We start from the raw sequence: 26,621 nt of genomic DNA, 5'->3' as shown, positions 1-26,621 counted from the left end.
AGTTTTTACAACACTTGCCCACAAATAAGTTTTCAGGGCGCTGTGTGTGGTATTTTTGGGTCCAATAAGGATTTTCGGTTGCCAAATATCTGGAATTTTGACTATTAATAGACATGTATAATTCATATATCAATACTATCAGTAGTACTTTATAAGAATGATATTTATTTACACGAAGAAATTTTGCCATTGACCCTACTGAAATATTCCAATTCCTGGAAATTGTACTATTTGCAACATGGAGGATATTCTCTATTTCTAATAGAACATTACTTTCAGCGTACCATCTTCAAATACTTTTAGAGGTTTTCTTTTAGACAAATTTCTTATATGACCGTGTTCCTCAAATTTGGATTTAATATCTAGTTATTGCAGGACGATCAGTTGCATGAGTTGCATTAAATAGATTACAAACTTCTTGTTGTGTACGCATCCAATCTCCAAAAATTGAGTATCTCAATTCGTTCATTCTCACATATTCAATACATGACAAACCATTATCAATTAGATTTTAAAATTGAAAACTGCTCAAAAATAATAAGGTCTGCTTACTTTCTAAGAAATCACATAAAAAATTAAACTGAACTAAAACAGTAACTAAAATTTTCATTCCAAAGGACACATTAAATAAAATGGACAATGAATTAACATTAGTTGCAATAAATCTAGAATAAATTTTGTATGTTTCGTTAGTCTGCTACGTCATATTTGGCCTAATGGTTTGTCATTTTAGGCATATGGTTTGCTACACAAAAAATATTCAGAATATATTATAGAATAGTAAAACGTCATAATATACATCGTGTTCTATTTAAAAAAATGTATGTTGACGCCATAGTTTCTACTTGAGACACCCTATATAGAAATTTTTTATTTAAAAAAACGCGCAACTGACAATACTAAAGAATGAATTTGTTCCGTTCATCGTGAATCGTATACTTTTGCATAATTTTCATTAGATTTATATACCTTCTTATATTTCATGACCTCGTCACTATAACTCTTTTTTTCTATAAAAATCTCAGGACACGAAAATCTAAATGATGCTTGCTTCCCTATTCAGTTTACCTTTATAACACATTTTAAGCAATTTTTAAGGAAAAAACTGCAAAAAAATTAAAAGACACTACACTTGCTATATAAAATATACATTTCCTTAGACCTAAAGATTTCAATTTTTAAATTACTGTATTAAGCAAATTTATTTTTAGAATGAATCAGAAGACCTTCTGATGATGGATAACAGCCCAGGCCCTCCCGATAGCCAGCAGTCATCTGAAACCCTATACGATGTCTACATGGAGCCTCTCTTAGAGCAAACTTCTTCCAGTTTCGAATCTACTGAATTTAGTTTTGAGTTTTCTGATCACAACTACCGGTAAACCCCACACTATTGATTATTATATCATACCAAGTGAATATGTTCTTATTATTTTAGATACTATGATGTTGGTACTCCCCAGTCAAGCTTAAGCCCCGCCTCTTCCAGCTGCCTCCAATCCCCGTGCTCCTTTACTTTGGATTCTCCTTCTCCACCACCTACCACTGCTGATTTCTGCGAGTTTTTGCAAGCCTCTGGTACAGTTTTTGAAAAGGACTTTTCAAACCTTACACTCTCAGGTAGAAAAATGTAGTTTAATTAAGAAATTGTTTTAAAATTGTTATTTTCAGATCGAGAACAGCGCGAGCTTTATGAGGCGGCCAAAATCATTCAAAAAGCTTATCGTTCTTACAAAGGTAGGCAGCAGCAGGAGCAAGATAAGGAGAGGCAAGCGGCTGTAATTATTCAAAATTATTACAGAAGATATAAACAGTATGCTTATTATAAGCAGATGACGCATGCGGCTACGGTCATTCAGAACGGATTTAGGTAATTTGTTAAAAATCAGGTTCCTAAAAATTTCAAATCAGGGAGGATATTTGAATAAAGAATCGACCTCATTACTCTATTTTGTAAATTCTTTTCAACACGAATTTATCACAAAAATCTAAATTTTATTTTATTTTATTTTTTATTTATTATTTTGTTAGGTCATATTGTGAGCATAAACGTTTCAAGAAAAGCCAAGAGGCGGCACTTTGTATCCAGAACTATTACAGGAACTACAAGGAGTCGGCGGGGGGTAGGGGAAGCCGAGAAGGAACTCCTGCCGGGTCGGGGCTCAAGTAAGATAGAAATATCGCAAGACAACGAACCTTTTGATACCACAGCTAACAATTAACATTTAACTAATATGAAAAAGTATCAGAAGAGTCGTTATTAGTTGGTGGTGGAATCGGTTGCTGTGTTGGGCTTACTTAGTTGTGTGTTTTAATGTTAGTTGATGTAAATAGGCTTCTCTAACATGTGTTTTAGTTGGTTCACGTGCTTTTAGCTTAATCAGATATCCATACTAATGACAACTGAATTAACCCAAATTAGAGACAGGTCGTTTACTAATATTAATAACATTAATAAAATATTCATTCATTTTTAAATTTTGCAAAATTTTCAGAATGTAATCGATTTTGGTGATTAAAGAGGTACTGATCTGATGATGTCCAGATGGGTGAAAAAAAGTATAATCTTTGACGTACTTATGAAACCTTGACTTGAAGTTTTCTTCACTTTTATGGAAATATTAGGAAATTTCTCACTTGGGAATATTCTCATTTAAAAAATCTGTCCTATATGTATTAAAGAAGAAGTTATCGTAGATTCCAGTTTTCCTTGTTGTTTTCAAAATAATATTAATTTTGTTTTTAAGAGTATCAACTTATTATGCTTATTAATTTTAATAAACATGCTTAGTATATCCTAATATTGCCATTCAAGATAAGATATTTCTTTATTCCACAAACAAATTTACATTTGTATAGGATCCGTTAATATACAGGATGTTTCAAATTCGGCCCTTAACATGGAGATCTCGGAATCTATTAAAGACACAAATTTAAAAAGAGATTTTAAAAAATCGATTTTGTTTTTTTCTGACCTTATTTCTTATCCGATTTTAAATTAGTTTGCACCGCTGCATTGCCACTTTTTCGTGCTACATGATGGTGTTTTTAGATTTTATTACGACGTTTTGTCTTTTGCCAACCATCATCAACTCTGTTTTTTCTTAAGGCACTATACTGGATTTTTAAATTTTTAAAATCTGTGTAAAGTTACCTTTTCAACGATATATCACAAGTTATACTTATTATTTTTTTTAAACCCGAAAACTGCCATAAATAGGGTAAAACACCCAATCGTTGGCACTCAGCCTATTGTTGGCACCCTGTCTAATTTTTTGCAGAAATTAAAATGAATCTGACAATATTATCGTCAACTTATTAATTAAGGTAATTTTGGCAACATCGCCGATACTAGTGAACCGTTAATGCGGTATTATTATTCCTTAAGTTTAAGTAAAATTGCGAATCGAGTTTGACGTGTCGTGCGTGAAACTGAAACAAGGTAGGAATTTATGATTTTGTTAAGAATTTGGTACTCATAACTAACGTGAAAACTTTATGACTTCTTAATCAAATAGTTATTTTTCTTGTTGGTGATATTGTTAACTATCTTTAAAATGATTTTTCGTTTAAAAAAATACATATTTTTCAATATAAATTAAAATTTGTAGGGTGCCAATTATAGGCAGAGAAAAATGTTATATTACTGTTATATTATAAATGTTATATGACTATTGTAATAGCTCTAAGTACATTTCACCTGTCAGATTTCCAGGTAAAAAAAATGGACCAACTAAATTATCACCAAAGATACCAGCCCAGACATTTAACTTTTGTGGGTATTGAGTGTATACCTCACGATACACTCTAGGATTATGGTCGGACCAGTTATGACGATTGACCAAGCCATTCAGGAAAAAAGAGCTTTCATCAGAGAAACACGTATTAAACAAAAAATTTGGGTCATTAATAATTCGTTCACTCATAATTTCACTAAATTGTGATCGCCGATCGAAATCATCTTCATTCAGCTCTTGTTTCAATTGACGAGCTTCAGTTTCTAGATTAGATTAATATGCCCTAGTACAGCCACTTCCATACCTTCATTCCTTACGGGGTTTTCAATATTGCGTTTGCGACTCGCCACTGATCCAGTTTCTCGAAATTTGGAAACAAGCTCCAATACATACCTTCGCTGCACCTTGCTATTTTCTTATCGCTCAATAAATAATTCCGCCGTTCTATTAGCACATTGATTATTTAGAAAAAAATTATTCAATTATTTCAACTCTTTCTGGCGTTGTATGCACCATTTTTATTTTAAAAAATAGGTATTACCTAAAAAAAACCAAGTCCCGCACTATAAATCACCTTTTTAACAGCGTACTACATTTAGAATAAATTGAGAATAATTCAAGTTTTAGTTTTGGTCAACAAGAAAATTTTACAAATATTTGTAAAATTTTTTGGCTGACCCGTTCTCTAGTTCATCCATATTATTCTAATGATATTTATTACCTGTCGTAAATAAATTATTATTAATACCAACGTGGTCTGTTATTGAGATAGTGAACTAAAGCAAATTCTTTTTAAATGTATTTTTGCGATATTTTTTTAAATGTCTAGACTTAAGGTCAAAATATTTTGTAATATGATAGAGCTATCTCATTTTTTGTCTCATAATTTAATAATACTTGATGGTTTTGTCCTACTGCCTGGCATTGTTTTTCCTAAAAGTACCTTTAGTAGTCTATGATAAAGTAAAAATATTGAAAATTACCTTTTAAGGTTTAAATGCGAAAATTTTAAAAAGTACTTACTTAAATTGCGTACCCTTGTAAAGAGAATAAAAAGACCTTTCCAATGAGATCACTCGACGACCCTTCCCATTTAAGATTTTAGAGGTAGTGCCACCCCCGCTTAGGGGGTTGTAGGTGGGAAAGTGATTTTGTGATTATTAAGTGTCCCCCTCGAAAATAACGGGTCCGAGCGTTTTTTTAAAAAGTTAATGCACTGCCCGTAATTGGCTCTGTTTCGTTTTCGATGCGCCACCCGGTATAATTCCAGGCATTTGGAATAAAATATAAATGACCTTGGGGTCATTTTCCACGTCTTTCAAATAATTTATCTTGTAATTTTAATGTTCTAAAATAATTTTATGTTTTCAATTTTTAATTTAGATTTTTGCTATTTTTGGCGTTTTTCAGATTTTTTGAATGTTTTATGATAGTCCAGGCACTAGGATAAATTCTTGTTTTATTCCAGGACTTTGTGTCAATTATCATGTCTTTAAAATGTATTTTCAATATTTTAGTTTCAGAATTTTTGAAATTTTCCAGATTGTTTTTTTTAATTTAACTGGCAGTAACTGGCAGGTTTTTTAATTTTCTTAAAGCTTTCCAGGTAAATAGAAAAGTAATATTAAAGTAATTTTTTAATTATTTTAGGCATTTTCCATTTTCCAGACGCTTGGAGTGATTTTTTATGACTTCTAAACATTTAACGTAATTCTGTTTTCCAGAAAACTGGATTAATTTTTTATATTATTTCGGGCACTTGAAGGAAATTTTTACGCATACTAAGGATTTCAGTAATAATTTTTTTAAATATTTAAATCAGGAATTTATGTAATTTTCTGTCTTCCAGGCATTTAACGTAATTTTGTAAAATGAAATGCAAAATTACTTCAAATATTTAAAAAACACAAAAAATTACTTTAAATATCTGGAAATAATTAAAAATATTTAATGTTCCCGTATGACAAGAAAAAAAAAATAAAAAAAAATTTGATTGTCTGGAAAAACTGGAAAAAATACGTCAAATGCCTGTAAATTACTAAAAGATGACTAAAAGGATAAATAAAATTTGGACACAAGTGCGATTTAGCCTAAATGTTTTAGATACATTTTTATCTAAATAAAATATTGTTTTATTCCAGGACTTTGGGTTAATTATCACGTCTTCAAAATGTATTTTCAATTTTTTAATTTCAGAATTTTTGAAATTTTCCATATTTTTTTTATATTTGGGTAATTGGCAGATTTTTTAATGTTCATAAAGTTTGCCAGGTTAATGGAAAGTAAGTTATAAAAATAGTTTAATTATTTCAGGCATTTTCCATTTTTCAGACGCTTGGAGTGATTTTTTGTGACTTCCAGACATTTAACGTAATTCTGTCTCCCAGAAAGCTGGATTAATTTTCTATATGATTTCAGACATTTGAAGGAAATTTTGTAACGTAATTTTGTAAAATAAAATGCAAAATGACTTCAAATGCTTGGAAAACACAAAAAATTACTCCAAATGCCTGGAACAAATTAAAAATATTTGAAGTTCCTGGATGACAAAAAAAAAATATAAAAAAAACTTTGATTGTTTGGAAAAACTAGAAAATTACGTCAAATTCTTATAAATTAATAAAGATGACTAAAGGGATAAATAAAATTTTGGCACAAGTGCGATTTAGCCTAAATAAATATTGACGCAGATATTTATGAAAATTAAATGGTCTCCTGATTTCAATATTTTAGATACATTTTTATGGATAACAACAATCCAATTTATGCAAGGAAGGAATTTCAATATACTTAAGGAGATGCGGTTAATTATTATTAGAAAGTTTAACAGATTAGGTCGCTCGGTACTCTGTATTCGCAAGAGAGTGCAATTGGCTCTTGATACACATAGACAAAAATTTGAACACTTAATAGAATTTTATTTTAAGATAAATGTTTTTTGTTGTTATATTTAATGTTTACTATGAAAATAATAAGGGTGTAATTCTAAAGTAATGTGTATGCACTACTACGGTATTGCATTGCGAGTATTTCTGTCTAACGTGTAATGTTTATCGACAGGTTAAATATTGTCTTGTCAGTTTATGCACAGCCTTCTGTGACAAATTTAAGTTTTTTTTCAAAAATTTAGGTTTTTAAAAATAAAAACTATTACTTGTGATAAATCGTCAAAAAGGAAATTTTACAAAGATTTTAAAAATGCAAAAAAATAATATAAGAAAAACAAAGTTGAAGATGATTGGCAAAAGACGAAACGTCATATTAAAAATCTAAAAACACTATCATGTAACATAGAAAAGTGGCAATGCAAATGTGCAAAATATTTTAAAATCGGACCAGAAATAAATAAAATCGATTTTTCAAAATTTCGTATTTTTTCGAATAACTTCGGAGTCGTTCGGAGTTTTAATTTTTTTTTAAATTACATACTGCTAAGCTTAAAAATTCTCAACTGTACCCCAATTTAACCATCTTCGTATCTCTTATAGATTGTGAGAGCTCCATGTTGAGGGTCAAATTTGAAACACCCTCTTTGTATATAAAAATACTACATATTAATAAAAAATACAAATATTTAACATGTAAAAACGTCTGCAAACAATACAAACTTAAACACATTAAAAATCAAAAATGGTGACATGCTTCGTCGGACATGGACATGGTTTATGCTTTGCAGAGATTTAATATCAACCGGAAGCGTGTTATAGATCTCCAGGCCAAAGACAGCCGATGATTTTCTTTGCTACATTTAGTCTGCAAAAAGTTACCTTAAAATTCTTACAACTTCGAGTCTTATAGTCATAAATATCCGAGTTTCTGAGCAGCTGCTTCTTGCTTTCAAGAACGTTTGCACATAAATTAAGCAGGAATATTCCTGATAGTGTAAGAATATTAAGATATATAAGGAAAACATCTTCGCATGATGTTTATTCTCATCACTCACTTTATAGGTTTCTAATCTTTTTTGCCATATGAATACGTCAGAAGCTATTTACCCCAAAACATAACGATGTGTTAAAACTTCCCTCAAATTCCTAAAGATGTAGCACGATGAAGACATTTTGCTATTAACGACTGAACAGTGGCTTTTCCACCCTAAAACGGGATCTACATAGAGGCCTAGATTTACTTCATTTTGAATTTTATCTTCCATTTTTAATTCGAGCCTTAGGTCTCTTTGGTTCTGTGCAGTATAAAATTGAATGTAATTTGTTTTTTTCGCATTTAAATATAGGCTGTTACTAGCAAACTAGGAGCCAAGCTGACTAAGGTTGTCCATAAAATCCACTTATGATTTTCATTCATTCTTCTTTTGATGGTGTTCATTACTTGCAAGTCTTCTTCATTCTCTCCATCACTGCCCTGTAGGTCACCCTGTCCACCATATTCCATGTCCATGATATTCTCAGCATACTTCTGTATTGCATCTTCCAAAAAAATTGAAAAAATATATATTCATCCTATAGAAAAGAATCGGGTAAATATCTTATCGGAGGTATCATTTGGTTGAAGACGCCTCTTGCTTTCTCTATTCTACACCGGTGTTACTGTGAACTGTGTTACTCTGGCTATTGGTTTATTATTAATTGTTAAGCTTTATTGCTGCTGACGTCTTATATTTTGTTCATTAGTTCGAGTAAGTTTTTCACGTTATGAGTTAAAACCAGAGTGTCATAAACGTACCGCATGTTGTTCGTTCATTTTCCATTCAGCAAAACTCAAGGGCGTCTTTAAAGATTTAGAGATTACATATGCGTGGTGATAGGATACAGCCCTGAATAAATTCTTGAAGAATTTTTACTGTGTAGATTTACTCTTTTATAGCGTTTGAGATTCCAAAATGTTACTTAAAGGTCCCAAAAAAGTTTATAAATATTTTAAGTATTTTAACTTGATCTTAGCTCAACAAAAAAAAATGTTTTCTATTTATGTTCAAAATATTAACTTTTCTTAAATGGTCTCTTGTATTTCTTTAAAGCTAAAGTAATAAAGGAGTTACACTTCTTAAATTCTACATATAGTTAGAAAATGTATTCCTATATTCTCCTGAAATATTTAGAAATGATTCTTTAAGATGACAAAAAAGAAGTTGTAATCGGCTTATATTCCTTGGTTATACTGTCAGCAGAGTATCTTCCATTGGCTTCATTGTTTTGTGGCAAAATAATTTTCATCCTGTTTTTAAATAAAAGTAATATTCCATTTACGTTATAACTATAGTAAATTTGTATACAGTTTCTTGGTAAATATTAGAATGTTTCAATATAATTCATAATATAGACGTTTTAATTACTGGAATGAAGCCGATTAAGCAAATGTGTAATGTTAAGATATATGATCCGTGCGTAATGAGACGAAGGCTGTCTGTTGTACATCGTCTTTTATATTGTTCCTGACAATATAAAACTTATAGTAATATTTTTCATCATTCCATTAGTAATTTAAAAGTATGAAGTAGCTGCCCATATTACAATCAATAACTTCTCTAATGACCCAGTGAACTTTAGGGATCATTTTAGCATAAATAGCTAATACGTATTTTATAGAATTTTAAAGGTTTGTAAACTCCAAAGTTTTTCTTATTTATGAAAAGTACAACAAAAATGCAGGAACATGGAAACCTGGAACCTGGAAACGTGTAGGATTTAAATAAAATTGGTTAAGGATAAAGCCACTAAAAGTGCTTAAAATTCTAAAGTTATCGAAACACGTGTTGAAAAATTAATAAAGTATTTTTAATTATTTATTGGAATGACAACCGTTTATATCTGCTGAATAACTACTCTATAAAGCATGAATCTTATTTTACACAAAAAGTGATAAAATCTATTTTGTCTGGTTTACCTTTTGGTAGAATAAAATTCTTTTTAACAATTTTCTTGAGGTATCGGTCCTCCTAGGATATTATCACTGTTATCACTACCCAATGATTTCTAATTACACTCCTACCCTATTTAATTTATTACCAATTTTTTTTATAATTCTTATGCAGATGTCACCCTGAAATGTTGGTAATGATGTTGCTTCAAATTGAGACACTTATCTTCTATGAAGAGTAGTTGAAATATACCAATTTATCAGGTTCTACGGAGATAAGTTGTACACCAAAAAAGGGTATTTTTGGTAAATTAAAGAAGATCTTTAAAGCTGCATCCCCATTTATACGTGATCACGAATCTGTTAAAGCCACTTGACTACTAACAATCAAAACAGTCTTAAATGAGGACGTACATCCGTGAAGATCTTTATGTATAGACAAAAAAACAGAAGGGAAATTGCAGATGATTGAGTTCTCTACATGATAATCTTAAAAGGAGCTTAGGTTTCCTGTTTCCCCTTTCCTGAAGTTTTATCTTGAGCATGACGTGTTAAAAACATCTTCATAAAAAATATCACTATTTTTCTTTGATATTCATTATAATAATAAATAATACACGTAAGTACAATTAGCATTCATAATTCAACTTTTGCGTAAATTTATCAAAAATATACCTCTTCTTGATTACCTAGACCAATAGAATCTGCTACTATTATCCTTATAGTTGTATCTTCCATGAATTTAATCGTCATATTTTCTTGAGCTATGTAAGATTTTTTATTATTATATTATACTTTTCGTTGTCAATCCTGATTATAATAAGCTTTTTACTGAATATTTAACACTTGGAGATAAAATCTCAATTTTTAAATAGATTTTTTTATTTTAGTTTCACACGCAACCATTCCGTACTAACAACATTTTAAACGAAAAGATTTACGCGTTTTTAAGTACACATATTAAAAATCCTTCTCTGCCTAACCCCACCCAGCGTGCGAACATTATCGGATGTTTTGTTAGATCCATGTATCTTGGGCTGTGTATATTGTATTGTCTTCAGTTTATAAGAGCTCTGGTGTTATTTTCTTCAATTATTCACTAAATATATTTTTTTAATTGTAGACGAACCTACTCTCAGCGAAGGCAGCACCAAGCAGCCAGAAAAATTCAGCAGTTTATGCGACAATCAAAAAATAAGTAAGTAGGACGTATAATTGCATTTTACCAATCAGTTTACCGCTTTAAAACTGTAAATCCTCAAAAAACTAACGCCTAATGCTTTATTAATGCTAACTTAAAGTGTTTGGGATGATCCCATGGGGACAACAACGACGGTAAGAATTTACTTAAGAAACAAATTATGATTACATTGTAGGTAAAATTCCGCATCAATTTAATCGCATATATTTTTCAGATTACAGAGAGAACGAGCAGAAAAAGAGAGGCAGGGGGGCCAGTCAGCGGATGTCCCCCAAAAGTCACAATCTCAAGGGGGCTCTTCCAGTTGCACCGGCACAAATAACACTATCAGATTCGAGTAAGTTAATAAATTTGATTTTTTATAGTTTATATTTGATCTATTTAAATAACAACGAAAGAGCACCAATTTTGATGTTAAGAGGTAAAGATCAAACAAAATAAAAAGATGAAAAAAAAAAGTATAGAGAAGGAATGGCACATATACAATTATAAAAACCGGCTTCAAGTACTTAGTACTTTAAATAAACTGATGGTCACTGAAAAAAAAATCTGAACTGTTGAATGACCCTGTTGCCATGCTGTTTGAAATGGGAAATTAAGAAAATTATTTTTGTGAAGGTCTGTTTAGTTTGACCCTTTTTTAGGTTTTAGAAAGCCACTCTCAAGTTATAATCATGACGTGGTTTTACGAAAGTGCAAAAATCTGCTTTACTTTATTAAGCTTTTTCTGCACTATTACATTATAATAATTCTAATAATAATATCTCATTATTAGAATGAAAAAGATAGCATCACTTAAGAGTTTTAAGAGATAATAAACCTCCGTTCTTAATACTTCTACAAGTTATATACTATACTTTTTCGTTTTCTGCCGACAATTTTAATTTGCTTAACCACTTTAGCATTGGGTCCATGTGAACAAACCGCATGGATGTTAAGTATCTTTTTTTTTTTAAGTGAATAAGCATAAGGTAAACTAATATCATTCGTGTATACAGAACAATTTAATTCCCTGTATACTTAAACGCAATTGCACTTAAGTAAGAAATAAAATAGTAGGTAGCACATGAATAAATTGAAATAACAGGATCTCAAAATACACTCAGATGGTTTGATTCCATTATTGATTGGTATGGCTCAAATCATAGATAAGTTTCGATGGTGTAGAACTAATGTCTAAAACTCTCAACATAGCATGTGGGGTGACATACGTATTAATTTTGGCACCTTTGCTATTTACATTGTTCATAGCTGACTGGCCTAAAAATCTTTCAATCTCTTATCACCTGCATAGCGACGATTGCCAAATCTACGTCTCAGTTTCCTCTCTTCTGGAGTCTCCGTCCTCTAGCACTATTATAAATTCAAGTTTCCAATATGGCTCAGCGCAGAATTGAAATCAAATGTCTTGCAAAAAAGATTGGCACATGCAAAGTATAAACAGTAGTGTTCAAACAAGTGTTCAGTATTCTTAGAGCAATCTGTAAAAGGCAGGCCGATCAGTGCTACTCAAACTATATTGAGCAAACCCAATCTTCTATTTCCAGTGACCCTAAATATTTCTGGAGATATATAAGAGATAGGACACAAAATAACAGTATTCCATCTACTGTGAAATATTTAGCTGTAGTGGATTAAAATGGCCATGAAATAGCATCTTTATTTGCACAATATTTTTCTTCAGTCTACTCTTCTGATGAATTTAATGTTCAAGAATTTACTCAGCCTGATATTACATATTCTTTTGATATTAATGAAATGCATGTACGAATATCTGAAGTCTTTGAAAAGTTAACCAATGTCAATGTTAATAAGGGCCCTGGGCCTGACTGTATTCCAGCTGTCTTCATAAAACACTGTGCTTTTGCTTTGGCACATCCACTATGGCTGATTTATAATTTGTCTTTCAAGACAGGTAGTTTTCCAACCTCATGAAAGTTAAATTATTTGACTCCTATATTTAAGAATACTGGTCAGAGGGATAATGTGAAAAACTATCGTCCTGTTTCTCTGGCTTGTCACTTTGCAAAGATTCTTGAAAGTTTGGTCACAGATTTTTTATCAGAGAAATTTAAAAACAGAATCTCAATTAAGCAGCATGGGTTTGTCAGGGGTAGGGCTATTACCAGTAATTTGTTGCTTTACCAAATAGCTTTGTCGGGGGCCTTGGAGAATCGTATGTCGGTTGATTCCATATATACTGACTTTTCCAAGGCCTTTGACAGGGTTAATCATTCTCTCCTGGTTACGAAATTGTCACTCTATGGCATCAATGGTTGTCTTTTGGCCTGGTTGAAGTCATATCTGTCTGGAAGAATACAGATTGTAAAGATAAATAACTTTTATTCTAGTCCTTTTCCAGTGACTTTTGGGGTTCCTCAGGGTGCCCATCTTCCCCCTTTTTTATTTAATCTTTTTATTAATTATGTTGTTCATTGTTTTGATTATTGTAATGTGTTACTTTTCGCTGATGATGTTAAGATTTTTAGAATTATAGACAGTAACTTGGCACATCATGAACTTTGTTCTGATCTTCACAAATTTGAATTATGGTGCAAGAACAATAAAATGGTCCTAAATGCCAAAAAATGCAAATATAGTCAATTTACCAGGAGTTTTAGTCCACTATTCCATTCCATCAGCATTATCTAATGGGTTTACTTATTGAGAAGGTATCAGAGATACGTGATCTTGGGATGCTTTTTGATTGCAGACTAACTTTTTAAAAAAAATATTGAAAACCTTTGTAATAAGGCTTACAAAATGTTGGGTTTTATTAAGAGACACACTCATGATTTCAGCAGTATTGATTCCATCAAACTTCTGTATGTTTCATTGGTTCGCAGTCAACTTGAGTCGAATTCATGTATATGGTCACCTTATTATGCTAAATATATAATGCGTCTAGAAAAAGTTCAACGTTAATTAATAAGATACATTGCTTACAAGCTTAATATTCCTTGTATTGATATTAACTACATTGAAATGTATAGATTGCTGGACATTGAAAAGTTGGAGGCTCGACGTAAAAACTGCGATATTGTCACAACATACAAGATTCTTAACAATGTAATACAATGTCTTCTGAGTTGTGTCAGCTTAATTTAAATGTTCCTCCTACTACAGTGCTCAGACAGACTAGATTATTCTACCTTGAAGAACATCGTACACTGTATGATGAAAACTGTGCAATAGGTAGAATGATGATTAACTCAATTAATAGTGTCAGTATAGATTTGTTTCATTGTTTTCTGAGTTCACTTCAACAAATTTTAAAATCTGCTTAAGTGCAATATGATTTTATATCTTGACTCTGCTTAAAGTGTCTCTTCTTTTCTATTGTAGTTACTCTGTTTTAAACCATTGTTGTCCTTATATTTTATTTAATTTTATTGATATTATCTGTTATCTGTTATTTATGCTACATATTTAATGATAGTACTAATACTTCAAGTGCTTTATTGCGATATAAAATCTTGTTTTATTGAATATTTTATCTACTATATTTATTTTGTCAATTGATTAATTACCTTAATATATACTGAACTAAACTGAAATATTATCGAGAATTTAGAAAAAGTTAGCGTCTGCTCCACGCAAAATGGATTACTATTTAACCCAAAAAAAACGGTTACACGAAATTTTTAATAACCTTATTGTATACATTTGGTGGTATTTAGTTGATACAGCATTTAATTTCGGCTTTCAATAGTTCGACGGGTGTAGGCTTATTGGCATAAACCTATGACTGTAAATAACCTCACTACTAGAAGACTAAAGGCGTTAAATCGCAAGATCCTGGAGGCCAATATGGTCACTAAATAAAGAAATGACACGACCAGGAGCAAACTCGTTCAAGATTGTCAGTATTTGATGGGCGGTATGACATGGAGCACCATCTTTTTGAAACCACATATCGTGAAGGTCAAAAACTTCTAAATGCGGCATAAGAAATTATATTATCATAGCACAATAACGTTCGCCATTCACCGTTACTGCATTACCTTCTTTGTCTTCGAAGAAAAATCGCCCAATTATTGCTGTAGACCATAATGCACACCATACAATGATACGTTGAATATGCATTATTTTCTGATGAATCATTTGTGGATTTTCTATACTCCAAATGCGACAGTTTTGCCTGAATGAATGATATGTCATCGTGAAAATGAACCTCATGACTGAAAATGATTTTGTTTGCAAAATCAGCAGGGTTCTTAAGGATCCAATTGGTGAATTTTTTTTTCTGTCCATGATCTGTTGGCAGAAGTTGTTGAGTTAATTGTTATAAGCATCAGCTCTAAATTTTTACTTACAATTTGCTGAAGAGTGCCTGTTAAAATGTCTAATTGTTGTGCCTGATGATGAATTGATATCCCTAGGCTTTTTGTTACACTCTCGCAAACTGCCATTATATTTTGTTTTGAATGATCTCTACGAGCTCGTATCGTATGTTTCCCATTACTAACCTCACCAGTACTTGTGAATTTTTTGATTGTTCTCCTCACAGTAGTTGGATTAAAAAATATTATTTTGACTGAACATTGCACGGACTTTACGAATAGTGGCAATGAAACTTTCACCATTTTGTTAATCATTTTTGACAATTAGGACGCATTGTTCTACCATGTAATCACGAACTTAATAAATATACCTAGACTGCCAATGCATATGGCCACTGGCCAAGATACCCAAAAATGTGTCCTTTTGATGTTGGTCACTCTAAACATTTTCATTGTTTCCAACAAAAAATGTATTAAATAACGGTAATGAAGTTGACGACGCTGACGTTTGATGTGTATAGCAGATTGGCTAGTTTTTGGCGACTTTGTCTGTCTGTGTTGTTTATGATAGAATAATATATAGAGTTGTTTATTTTTACTATATAAACCCTTGCTAATTATAAACCCTCATAAAATCATCTACCTATATTTTGATTAATTTGATTTTTATAGATGGTTGTACCCCAGCTAGCACGTTATATAATGTAATGTCTTGCGATATACTGTTTTTGTTATTCTTGATACATTTGTTTGTAACTCCTAATTAACATACATGGAATGTACTAATCCTGTTACAAAGTAATATTAAAATGTTACATAAATGGCATGTTACAGATATGTCCGTATGGCACAATAATTAATCCCAAAATATTTACGTACCCTCAATATAACATTTTAATATTGCTCAAATGTTAATAAGCTTTATTACAAGAAGATTATGGGATGTCGCATTGCAACCTCAGTTTGACATTTGAGTGAAATTTACTTGTGGATCGGCAGCCATATTTCATGCTTGGTTATTTTCGGTTCCTATTCAGCTGATCGGGTTGAGTTTTAGATTTTAAATACATAAATAAATATAAATAAATTTTAAATTTTGTTTTGAAGCATTTTCGGTATTAGATAGTTCAAGTTGTAATTAATAGTAAAAATTGTTTGAATTTTTAAGCGATATCTCATATCTAATAGTGTATAAACTTTGTTTAATTGCTATACTACTGGTAAAACTCTTTAGTAAAAAATTGTGTTTCTGATTTTAATACAGAATGTGTTAAAATCAGATACACAACAGCATGACTTAAACCCTTAAGTCAGGGCTACTAAAACAAAAATGTTTTCTTAATTTTAAATGTCAATTTTTATATAAAAGCCAAAGAAAACTAAGCGGCAATTTGGATTTAAATCTATAGACAGGGCAGTGTCTTTTTAAAATTTATTAGCTATCCAACATTTATTTAAATTAAAGAAAATAACAAATATTTTGATTACAATATTTTTTTTTTATAGCTCTATATATTTGGTATAAATTTTAGTTGAAACAAGTTTCAAAAATATAATTTCTTGTTTTAGGTATAGTGGAACACAAAACTAAATGCTCCTGAAAAGACTTTGATATGGCACAGTGGCTTAAACCATCACAATAATATTACTTTCCCAATAACAAAGTTTTTTTTTCTTAAATGTTTGAGCTTTATTAAAAATGTTAAATAAGAATTCCGCTTTTGTCTTTAGTGTTCTAATAGCTTAAATATTTTTTAGGTCTATTATTAGATTCAGTTACTCAGGGTTACATTGTTACGCATTCGTGACATATTGTTCTAATTATCCTACAACATTTTGATGTAATATTACATTAATGTCTCATAGCGACAAACTGTCAATATATGACTTTCTAGAGCGGTCTTGCGGAAATTCGGTGCTCGCGAGTTTATCTATGTTACATTAAAAGCACATCACACGAGAGGTTTAATATCCCCAAATTTACGTAACATTATATAAAATAGTTACAAAATTCTGTGCTAGCTGGAACCTATTGATGTGGAAACACTGTACATAGAAGGAAAGTAAAAGTCGTAATAGTGAAAATAGAAAGAAATAAAAAATGTTTTTAACTGAATTTGTTAAGTAAATACAAGCAAAAATTTAAATGAAGGTCATCACTTTCATGGCATTAGGATTTATAAGATTCGAGTTTAAGAAGTTTAGATTTATAAGATTGGCACAACTGAAATTTGTCAGAGTGACCAACATCGAAAGGACACAATCACGCAAAATGGCGGCCACCTAGTAGTGGTCATTTACTTTTCATTGAATTGGTAGTCCAGGTATATTTATTAAGTTCGTGCGTGTAATGCTTTATGTTATTACTAACCCCCAATTGTCAACTTTCAATCTGCAACATCATAATCATGTGGGCATTATGACTGTCAAACATGGCGCGCAATTCAAATCATGCGTTTTTATTAAAATACCTTTTAGTTTTTTCTACGGCTCTCTATCAAATAATATTAGGGACATTTTAAAACACAAATCTTTTAATAGAAACTTCGTACGTTTTATAAAAGCATCGTTTGGTCCCAAATCTATCACAGTTTCTCACAATTCAATTTTTTGCTGTCGTGGATTATTTAGAATTACTTGAAATTATAATTATTAGAAATATTTCTTTTTTCACTTTTTTCCATTTAGTTAAGTTGAATTTTTGCAGTTGATTAAGATGTAATTATTCATTTTTTTTTTTTATATCTTGTATAGGCTTGTATATCAGTGTCATATTTACTTTCTCTTTACCTTTAATCATATTGTGTATAATTTCAGATTGGGCTTAAGCAGCCTGTAACTGAGCTTTGACCTAATAAAGACTATGGATTTGATTTTAAATTTGAACTTCATCATAAAAAATTCTTTAACTAAATACGATTGTCAATGTTGATGTAAACATTATGAAGTTGATGTTTATTTTTATTTTTAATATATCAGGGCAAAGAACACTCAGAAATGTTGATGCTTTTTAAGCAAAATTTGTTCTTAGACATGTTCTATCAAAATGATTAAATATACTGAGAATCCCATTGAAAATTTGAAAATCCGGGTAATTTTCTGTTAAAATGAATGTGTCAGAGATTTACGTAAAATACCCATGTACCAAATATCATTTGGTTTTGCCTTAAAAGCGACAAAGTTAAAAGGTCTTTTCTTGGTATATTATAAAATGTGTAAATGTTTTTTTCTTAAACAAAATTTTCACCAAGCGTTTTAAGACCCACGTTCATATGAATCGGTCCAAGAATACCTCCTTTAAGTATGACTTAACATTAAATAAATTGTGTGTAGTTATCTTTCACTTTATTAAAAATGTATTTATATTTAATAATAATATAAACAACGCTATTATTTATAGGTTAAATAGTGCAGGCCATCCACCAAGCGATTCAAGGACATCTCCAAATGATAGGCGCAAGTATTGAACAGAGATTCCCGCTAAAGATGTCCAACAGATGAAATTATACATTTTGTAAAATAATAATTCTATATATTCATAGAGATTATATTATATTATATTACTTAATAGATCCAAAGGATTTAGTTTGGTTATTTGGATATTCTGATTTCTAGCGAAAATTAGATTTCAGAACAGTCTAAATAAATATATATATAATTTTACGTATATTATCAAGTTTTTAAAACCTGCATTATAATGCAAAAAGATCGACAAAAAAGTGAGATTGTATTAGAGTACTAAAAACTTACGAAACTCTTTATAATAGGAACTTATATTTCTGACCGTTTCAACTATATTTTATTATATTTGAGCTGTGATTGTAGTAATGAGCACACTTTTTCAAATACCTTAAAAACCTAATTCGAGTTTTTTTTTGGTAATAAAAATAGTTTAGAAATTTAAATAGAGTAAAATCAAAATTAAGTTGGTATTAAAGAAAAAGTGTTTTGTTGTTATAGTCAAATATATTCTAGTCTTTAATGTGTAACTTGTACTTATAATCAAGCAAAATGATTTCGTTAATTTGTTATGACATACGTTTAAAAAGTACTTAAGGAAACTTTTATATTTCTATATCTCGACTTGTTTCAAACTGTTTTTCACTGCCACGGTTACTTAAAAAAATAATATGGTATAGTCATATAATTTATTTTTAATTTGTTTATTATTATGTCATATAGTAATACAGGGTGCTTTGTTTTTATGCCTACAAAAGCGTGTTCTTGGTGAGTTGTCTCTTACCCAATTATGAAAAAAAAATCTTATAAGTAAGGGTCCTAAGATACCGAATATTAATTAAAAAAAAAGTTTTATGGGTAAATTAACAAATGATAGATGACTTTTAAATTAATTAAATTCGAATATGGATTAAAAGGTCCAGTAGATCTTTATTTATTTTATCATCCTGTACATCGATAATAAAAACTTTTTCTAGGCTCTTGTCACCACTACTATGAAACACCCTGTATTTTATGATTGACGAATCTGTTTGACGTTTGTTTACCATCAGAAACTATACGGTTTTGTGAAGCAATAGTGTTAACAATGTATTATTCTTTGTGATTTTTATAATTATTGTGCTGAACGAACGTCCTTATGAAGTAGTGTTAATGATTCTACTAATAGATGAAAAACTTCGCTCATACATATCATACTAGTTTGTAATACGTAAAGTAATATTTTCAAATCTTATTAACCTTTTGATTTTTGTTTATGAAAAGTCGTTTCTAATATAACCAAAAAAATTTATTTTTTGGTTATTTTTGGAAAAATAAAAAAAAAACACAAAAGTCACTGAAGGAGTGTAAATAATGTAAAGGAAATTATGTATGGATTTTTTGGTGCTCAGTAAGTCATGCACAAATAGTTGAAGAGGTTTTCGGACATGATAAAGTGTATTTGTCAATTAATTAAACGACTTGTATGAACATTTATTTTCCTTTTTAGTGTTATTTTGAAGGTTAAGTACTATCAGGATGTACAATAATTACGAGGAAGATGACAATGTTAATACTCCTAACTTTTATATATCCAATACCTCAACACAAATTAATTCTATGTATATTCGTTAAAAAGTTCGTCCTCTAAATTCTTTAAGAGCATATCCACAGATTATTAAATTTATTCAGTGGAAATGTAGTGGAGGTCCTTGCCTAAATAAACAATCCAAATATGCACTGTATACATTGCAGCATTCATATCGGATCTGTCTATGGCTTCCAAGACAGTAAATAGGTTGATAGTATTGTCTACATTAGTAGTAGTCGTTTACAAGTATTTTTTTTATAATGGCATACATCAGCTGCAAAAATATATTGGACATTTGTTGGCTACAAGATACGCATGTTTTAATAGTTATATTAAAATCAGTATATCGATTGGAAATCCATGTCTGTTATATGGATAATCTAGATAGAATTTGGATCTTTGATGGATATTCATTGTTCTGATATGCGGATCTTATCTCAAATTTAATAATTTTCTGTTTGAAAACATTATTGTTCCTTTGATATCGTAATTTTAAAAAGCTTTTAGGTTAGTTTTAAGAATATCTAGCAAGTGTCTCTAGCCCTATCTTCGATAGTCTTTTAAAATATCTGTTATATTTGCCCAGAAAGTACAAGGTAAATGAGTCTTATCTAGTACCTAAAAAGTTCGAAAGTTATATGCCTCATCTTATCAAATGCTTTGAAGATATCGAGGAAGACTTCCCCGGACAGCATAAATTTATCCAATGGAAATATAAATATTTTCACTTTTTTGAAATGTGAATGTTCCGTCCGATAATTTTTTTTGCAAAAAAAAATAAATGATTATACAAATGACACAAATTTTACCGACCATAGGACGATTAAATAAACTGTTTTACTGGACAGAGAATTTGTTGATGTGAAGGAACATGTAAAATAGAAAGTCCTATAGATAGGTAAATGGAAGTCACATAGGTAAATTGTATTCAACCATAGTACATCCAATTAACTATAAAAAATGAATGGAAGTCCAATCCATATATTTAGGTCCATTGGAAGTCCATACTGTTGCAAAACAGGTACCTTGTTTTTATTTTAAACACATCTTATTATTTCATTGAAGCCAGGAGATTAGAAATTTTGTAAATCCATTAGACGTGAAATATATTTATTAACCTTCGTCTTCCCACGTTAGAAAAGTTACGTAAAGTCCCAAGTGGGGTACATTTGTACCCCATCATGAAAATGATACTACTGATACATTTACATGTTTTTAATTAAATAAATACATAAAATAAACTTGTAACTAATCAAATTATAAAAAAAACATAGTTAATTTTCTTTGCACCCAACATTCTTCACACCTAACTTCACTTCTTTTACATGGTGTTCCGCGCATACGAAATTTTGACACTCCTTGCAAAGTTGCCTAGATTTGCGATCTCTATTTCGATCACAGAGATAACAACGTCCACTTTTAAGTCTTTCATTTTGGTTTTCAACTGGAGGAGACGCCAAGTCTGGAACAACATCGCGCATATACTGCCTTAGCGTCTTGCTCAAGCGTCTTGAGTTATTATATCTTCGTACAATATATTCTTTTACCACAGATTCTCCTAACTGAAGCAAAAAATATCGTCGGTCGTCCTTAGATTTTTTGATTTTTGGATACTTGATGTCCTATAAAATAAAAGAGTTTAGTGCCGCAATATCTAATAATTGGCCAAAAATTGCCATTGGCCATCGATTGCAAATTCTGCGAGCAGAGTATTGCTTTACCATTTTATCTGTGGTGTCTACATCACCATTACATACACACATTATAATGAAGTATAATATGAGGTTTATTCTTATATTTTTCATCTGCACCAGTATCATCATGATGTTCCGTAGACAATAAAATAACTGCTTTGCCTTTGCTAGGTGTATAAGACACAATAGTATGGTCTTTTGTGAATGCAAACATACTAGAAAATTCAGGCCTAAATAATTTGGGTTGCAACTCGTTTGGAATGTATGACTTATTTTTTCTAAGGACTCCACACAGGGTAAGTTTTTTTTCAGCAAGCTTATCCACCAGTGGTAGACTTAAAAAAAAATTATCAGTGGTTACTCCATATCCAGTGCCAAGGGGTTCAACAAGATCCAGAACCACTCTCACCCTAATTTTTTTCTGGTTTGTTATTTATTTTACCAAGATAAACCTGTAAATTTGCACTGTACGAATTTTTACTATCCGCCATTGCCAAATTTTAAGGCCATATTTATCGGGCTTACTTTTCATGTAAACTCGAAAAGGACATATCCCTCTAAAGGAAACAAGTTGCTTATCTATAGTAGCATGTGACCCAGGTGAATAGGCTATGATACAAACAAACAAATTAAAAACTTCTCTAATTGGCGCCAATTTATCGTTTATCTTACGCTGAGGTCTAGTAGAATAATCGTCAAATCGAAAAAATGCTGTAAGCAACTGAAATCGATTACGTGACATACTTGCCGGAATAATAGGCCTGACATATTTCTTATCTGTACACCATAACATTTTTTGGGGCTTCTTGGTTGCTTATAGCGCTCCTTGGATCAGCAGGCAGCATTCCTAGGTACACCTTGATTTCCGTAGAATCGGTAAGCTGCCAAGTTCGTTGCAATTTATGTGGATATTTTTCATTCCATTGTCTTATTACCTATAACAAAATAATTCTTAATAAGTAACAGTAAAATAAAGAAAACTAATAATACTAATAAATAATATCAAATAAAATTTTAAATAGGGTCAATGAAAAAGGAAACTTACCTCTTCAGCTTTTCTATTCGTTTGAACTACTAATATATTCAATATATTGTCTGACATGAACAGTAAAAAAGCTTCAATTTCAGTGGTAAAATTTGAACTATACGGAGTAAGACCTTGTTTATTCTTTATTATATCTTTAGCTCCTCTGCGTGTCTGAGGATAGGGAACTTTTGACCACTGGGTACCATCTTTAGATTTATAAAATAGACTTCCACCGTTCATAGACTCTTGCTGTTCCTGCTCCACAGATGTGCCTTGACTGTCACTATCGCATTCAATAAGATCCGACTCCTTGTCATTTATTTCCGGTTCCCCGTCACTTTCCTCATCGTCAGACAAAATTACGTCAAATTCCCCTATTTCATCATCGGAGTCTGCATATAATGGCCGTTCTAATTCGGCATCACATCACAAGACCTTTCGACATTTTTGATTAAATTCTAAAAAAGCGAAATACCACAAAACTCGCAAAACTAACTGCTAAAACAAAACACTTCAATGGCTTTGAAATAAATAAAACAGTAAATAAGTCTGCGCACACTGCAACGATCACTCTAATCAACTAAAGGGGGGTTTACACGATGCCAGTGACTTGAACAAGTTACTAGAATCCAGTACCAAAAGCAAGTGCTTTGGAAGATAGTTCTTGTCTACATGATGCCAGTCATTTGATCAAGTAACTTGCATAAAATCCATTTTATCAAGTTTTTGTAGTGTAGGTTACAGGCGAGAATTAAAAACGTTAAATTGAAATGATAAGTGCGAAGCAGAAGGAATATGTTTTACTTAAAAGAAGCTTAATATTAGGTGTTAAAGTACTGATAGAGGAGTTAATTGGCATTGTTCAGAGTGAATTAACAACAAATCCCAAGAAAAGAATTTGGGTTAGAAAATGGCTGGCAAGGAGAAGCACGCATGGTGCATCTAACATGCTTTTAAAGGAACTTGCCATCGAAGACGTTCAAGAATACAGAAACTGTATGAGATTCATGACGTTCTTCTGAAAAAAATATCGCCAGCTATACAGCGATCTGACACCACAATAAGAATGGCTTTACCTGCCAGAACAAAATTAGAAATTACTCTATCATACTTAGCTACTGGAAATAGTTACCGAAATTTGCAGCAGCAATTCCGTGTTTCTCGGCCTGCAATTTCCAAGTTTATTCCAGAAGTTTGCGATGCCATGTACGATGCATTGGAGGATTTTATACAGGTAAATAATGTCGTATTCCTTTTTTTATAAAATTAAAATCATAGTTTTCAACAGTAAAAAAATAATTATTCATATATCATATTATTCAATTTAACGTAAAATAACACATTATTCTTTAAACTGAAATCTAAATATTAAGTATGAATGAAAATAAAGTATATGATTCTAACCCCAATTATCAGTATCTAGATCAAAAGCGGATCTATATGCTTCGGAAAGAATATTGCTTGTATTGTTATCTGCCGGTGGTAGGGATGTGTTGGGTGATTCTGGAGAAATCAAGGTTTCACCTGATTCCGGGATTGGCAAAGTACTAAATGCACTGGTGCATCTGGAAGAACCTAATGAGGTGCTTGTACCTTCTATATTTGACACTCTGGAACGAGTCAAAATTTGCTGAATTTCAGCTTGAGCCGTGACGGCCGCTAAAAGGGGCAACTTATTTAATTGTGCAGCTACGCTCTTCCCGAAAATATCGAATTTATTTTCAGATGATTCCGTAGATTGTAGATCTCGAATAGACGTCGTTAAAGAATTTAAGTCTTTGATGCAACCAGCAACTTCTTTAATCTTGGACTTCGCTGCCTTATGGCGTTTTGGAGTAGGTTCATTAATAGCTCCACTAACATTCGCTTTTATTACCTCTGCTGCTAATGGTACTTCTTCGTGTGTTGCCTCTTCAACTTCATCTTCTACTTGTAATGTATTCGATCCATTATATGTTTCTGAAGCCTAGAAAATATCTCATATTCACACATTTGGCATAATAAGAAATTATTTAGTATTTTTTATTTTAGGTACCAAAAAGTAACAAAGAATGGAAAGCTATCGAAAGTGATTTCAACCATAGATGGAATTTTCCAGGATGTTATGGTGCCATTGATGGAAAACACATACTTATTCGAGCTCCTGAGAATTGTGGCAGTAACTTTTTCAACTATAAGGGACAAAACAGTATTATTTTGATGGCAATTGTAGACGGAAATTACAATTTTATATACATTGATGTTGGCTACAATGGAAGAGCCTCAGATGGAGGAATTTTTGCGCAGTGTTCTATTTTTGCTGCTTTAGAAAACAATATATTACCGGATGGTGGATTTCTTGTTGGAGACGATGCTTTTCCGTTAAAGCATTATTTACTTAAACCATATTCAAAGAATGCACTTACTGTTGATGAAAAAATCTTCAATTATAGATTGTCTCGTGCAAGAAGAATTGTGGAAAATGGTTTTGGTATTTTAGTGTCTAGATTTCGAGTTTTTGAGAAACCCATAGCTTGTGGACTATCATCAGTGGATAAAATAGTCAGAACATGTTGTGCCCTACATAACTGGCTTAGATGCACTACTGTAAATGAATATTTGCCAAAGGGATCCGTTGACGAAGAAGATATCGATCAAGGTAGAATTATTCTTGGAAGTTGGAGGTCAGAAGTAGCTGGTTTGCCATCAGTTTCACGTATAGGAAGTAATCATTCTTCACAATTTGCAAGAAATTTAAGGGATAAATATAAACACTATTTTATGACTACAGGGGCCGTTTCATTGCAGGAACGAATGATTTTTTAATTTCATTTTAATATATTTTGTATTCAATTACTAATATAGGTACATATAATAAAAAATATATAGTAGCTTCTTACTTACCAAATTACTGCATGTTACCCTTCTCTTATCCATTGTTTGTAAAAACATATGCATAACTGAAAACCACTTCATTTTTGGTTTATATATTTCATCGGCTCCGGCCCCAGAGCTTTGCGATTTCTTAATTTTTGCTACCTCTTGTACATACGTCGACCTTAGAGTTTTTATTTTGTTTTTTACATCTATTGGGCCAAAATTCTCGATTTCCATTGTTTCCACAATTCTTTTTATAGTCGACTCACGGGCTTGTTTATTTCTATAGATTACCAACTGTGTATTCCAAAGGCACTTTTCCTCCCTATATAATTCTACAAACTTTACTGTGGTATCTTCAGTCCATTTTGCGCACATTTTGAATAATAATAACACCTACACTTTAAAACAATTACTAAAACTACGTACTGATTTATTTACTAAAATCGAACGCTGGAATCATCGTGTCTACACATCCAGTGCTGGATTTTAGTAACTTGTTCAAGTCACTGGCATCGTGTAAACCCCCCTTAATGGTCTATTTTTAGAAGCAGCGCGCGCCGGATCGAAGTACAAAGCACCGCCAAGCCAGTAGGCGTGCATTCCCGCATAGTGGGATATGAATATACCCCAGGCTATTCAAACAACTTTATTTTTGAAAAACCGAGAAAAAAATGTGGTTTAAAAGGCAGTAAATATTTACAAAGCTTTTATTAACAGAAAATAAAATTCTTCACAAAAAATAAGCCTTTTTTGGGCAAATATGCAAGAAAAGAGATGTATGGGGTACATTTGTACCCCACCCGGGAAGACGAAGGTTAAAATGAAGATGCAGTTTTTGAAGAGAGATGGATGTCTAATGAATTTAGAAAAATAAGAGTCTAGTGGCTTTTCATTTAAGTTCGCTCAATGGCTTTTCATGAGTTCATTAATATTTGTTTATAGGTATTTTTCTAAATCTACGGTACGTTATGCAT

The 26,621-nt window shown here is 31.4% G+C and overlaps 2 protein-coding genes across 10 annotated transcripts in view; one reads left to right on the top strand and one right to left on the bottom strand.

Annotated features, from left to right (window-relative positions):
- Window positions 1-24,487, top strand: part of LOC126742310 (calmodulin-binding transcription activator 2) — a 999,827-nt gene extending 975,340 nt beyond the window's left edge. For 8 of the 9 annotated variants that reach the window (XM_050448959.1, XM_050448952.1, XM_050448953.1 and 5 more), the window contains 7 exons: window positions 1,212-1,378; window positions 1,439-1,620; window positions 1,672-1,870; window positions 2,032-2,166; window positions 10,678-10,752; window positions 10,970-11,092; window positions 18,439-24,487. In XM_050448959.1, the coding sequence (XP_050304916.1) occupies window positions 1,212-1,378; window positions 1,439-1,620; window positions 1,672-1,870; window positions 2,032-2,166; window positions 10,678-10,752; window positions 10,970-11,092; window positions 18,439-18,505 (948 nt within the window). In that variant the 3' untranslated portion in view covers window positions 18,506-24,487. The remainder of the gene's footprint in view (window positions 1-1,211; window positions 1,379-1,438; window positions 1,621-1,671; window positions 1,871-2,031; window positions 2,167-10,677; window positions 10,753-10,969; window positions 11,093-18,438) is intronic. The other variant, XM_050448954.1, reaches the window with a different exon arrangement.
- LOC126742478 (uncharacterized) lies at window positions 22,535-26,410 on the bottom strand. The gene is made up of 4 exons (XM_050449120.1): window positions 25,672-26,410; window positions 24,313-24,754; window positions 22,807-23,180; window positions 22,535-22,696 (listed from the first exon to the last, which is right to left on the bottom strand). Exons 1-4 carry the CDS (start codon window positions 26,020-26,022, stop codon window positions 22,535-22,537), a joined length of 1,329 nt encoding a protein of 442 aa, XP_050305077.1. The 5' UTR covers window positions 26,023-26,410.
- Window positions 26,411-26,621: the final 211 nt, after the last annotated feature.

This window comes from Anthonomus grandis, chromosome 11 (genome assembly GCF_022605725.1).
Source record: "Anthonomus grandis grandis chromosome 11, icAntGran1.3, whole genome shotgun sequence".
NCBI classification, from domain to species: domain Eukaryota; kingdom Metazoa; phylum Arthropoda; class Insecta; order Coleoptera; family Curculionidae; genus Anthonomus; species Anthonomus grandis.
Note: the sequence above shows the minus strand (reverse complement) of the source record. Positions and strands in the feature narration are given on the sequence as shown.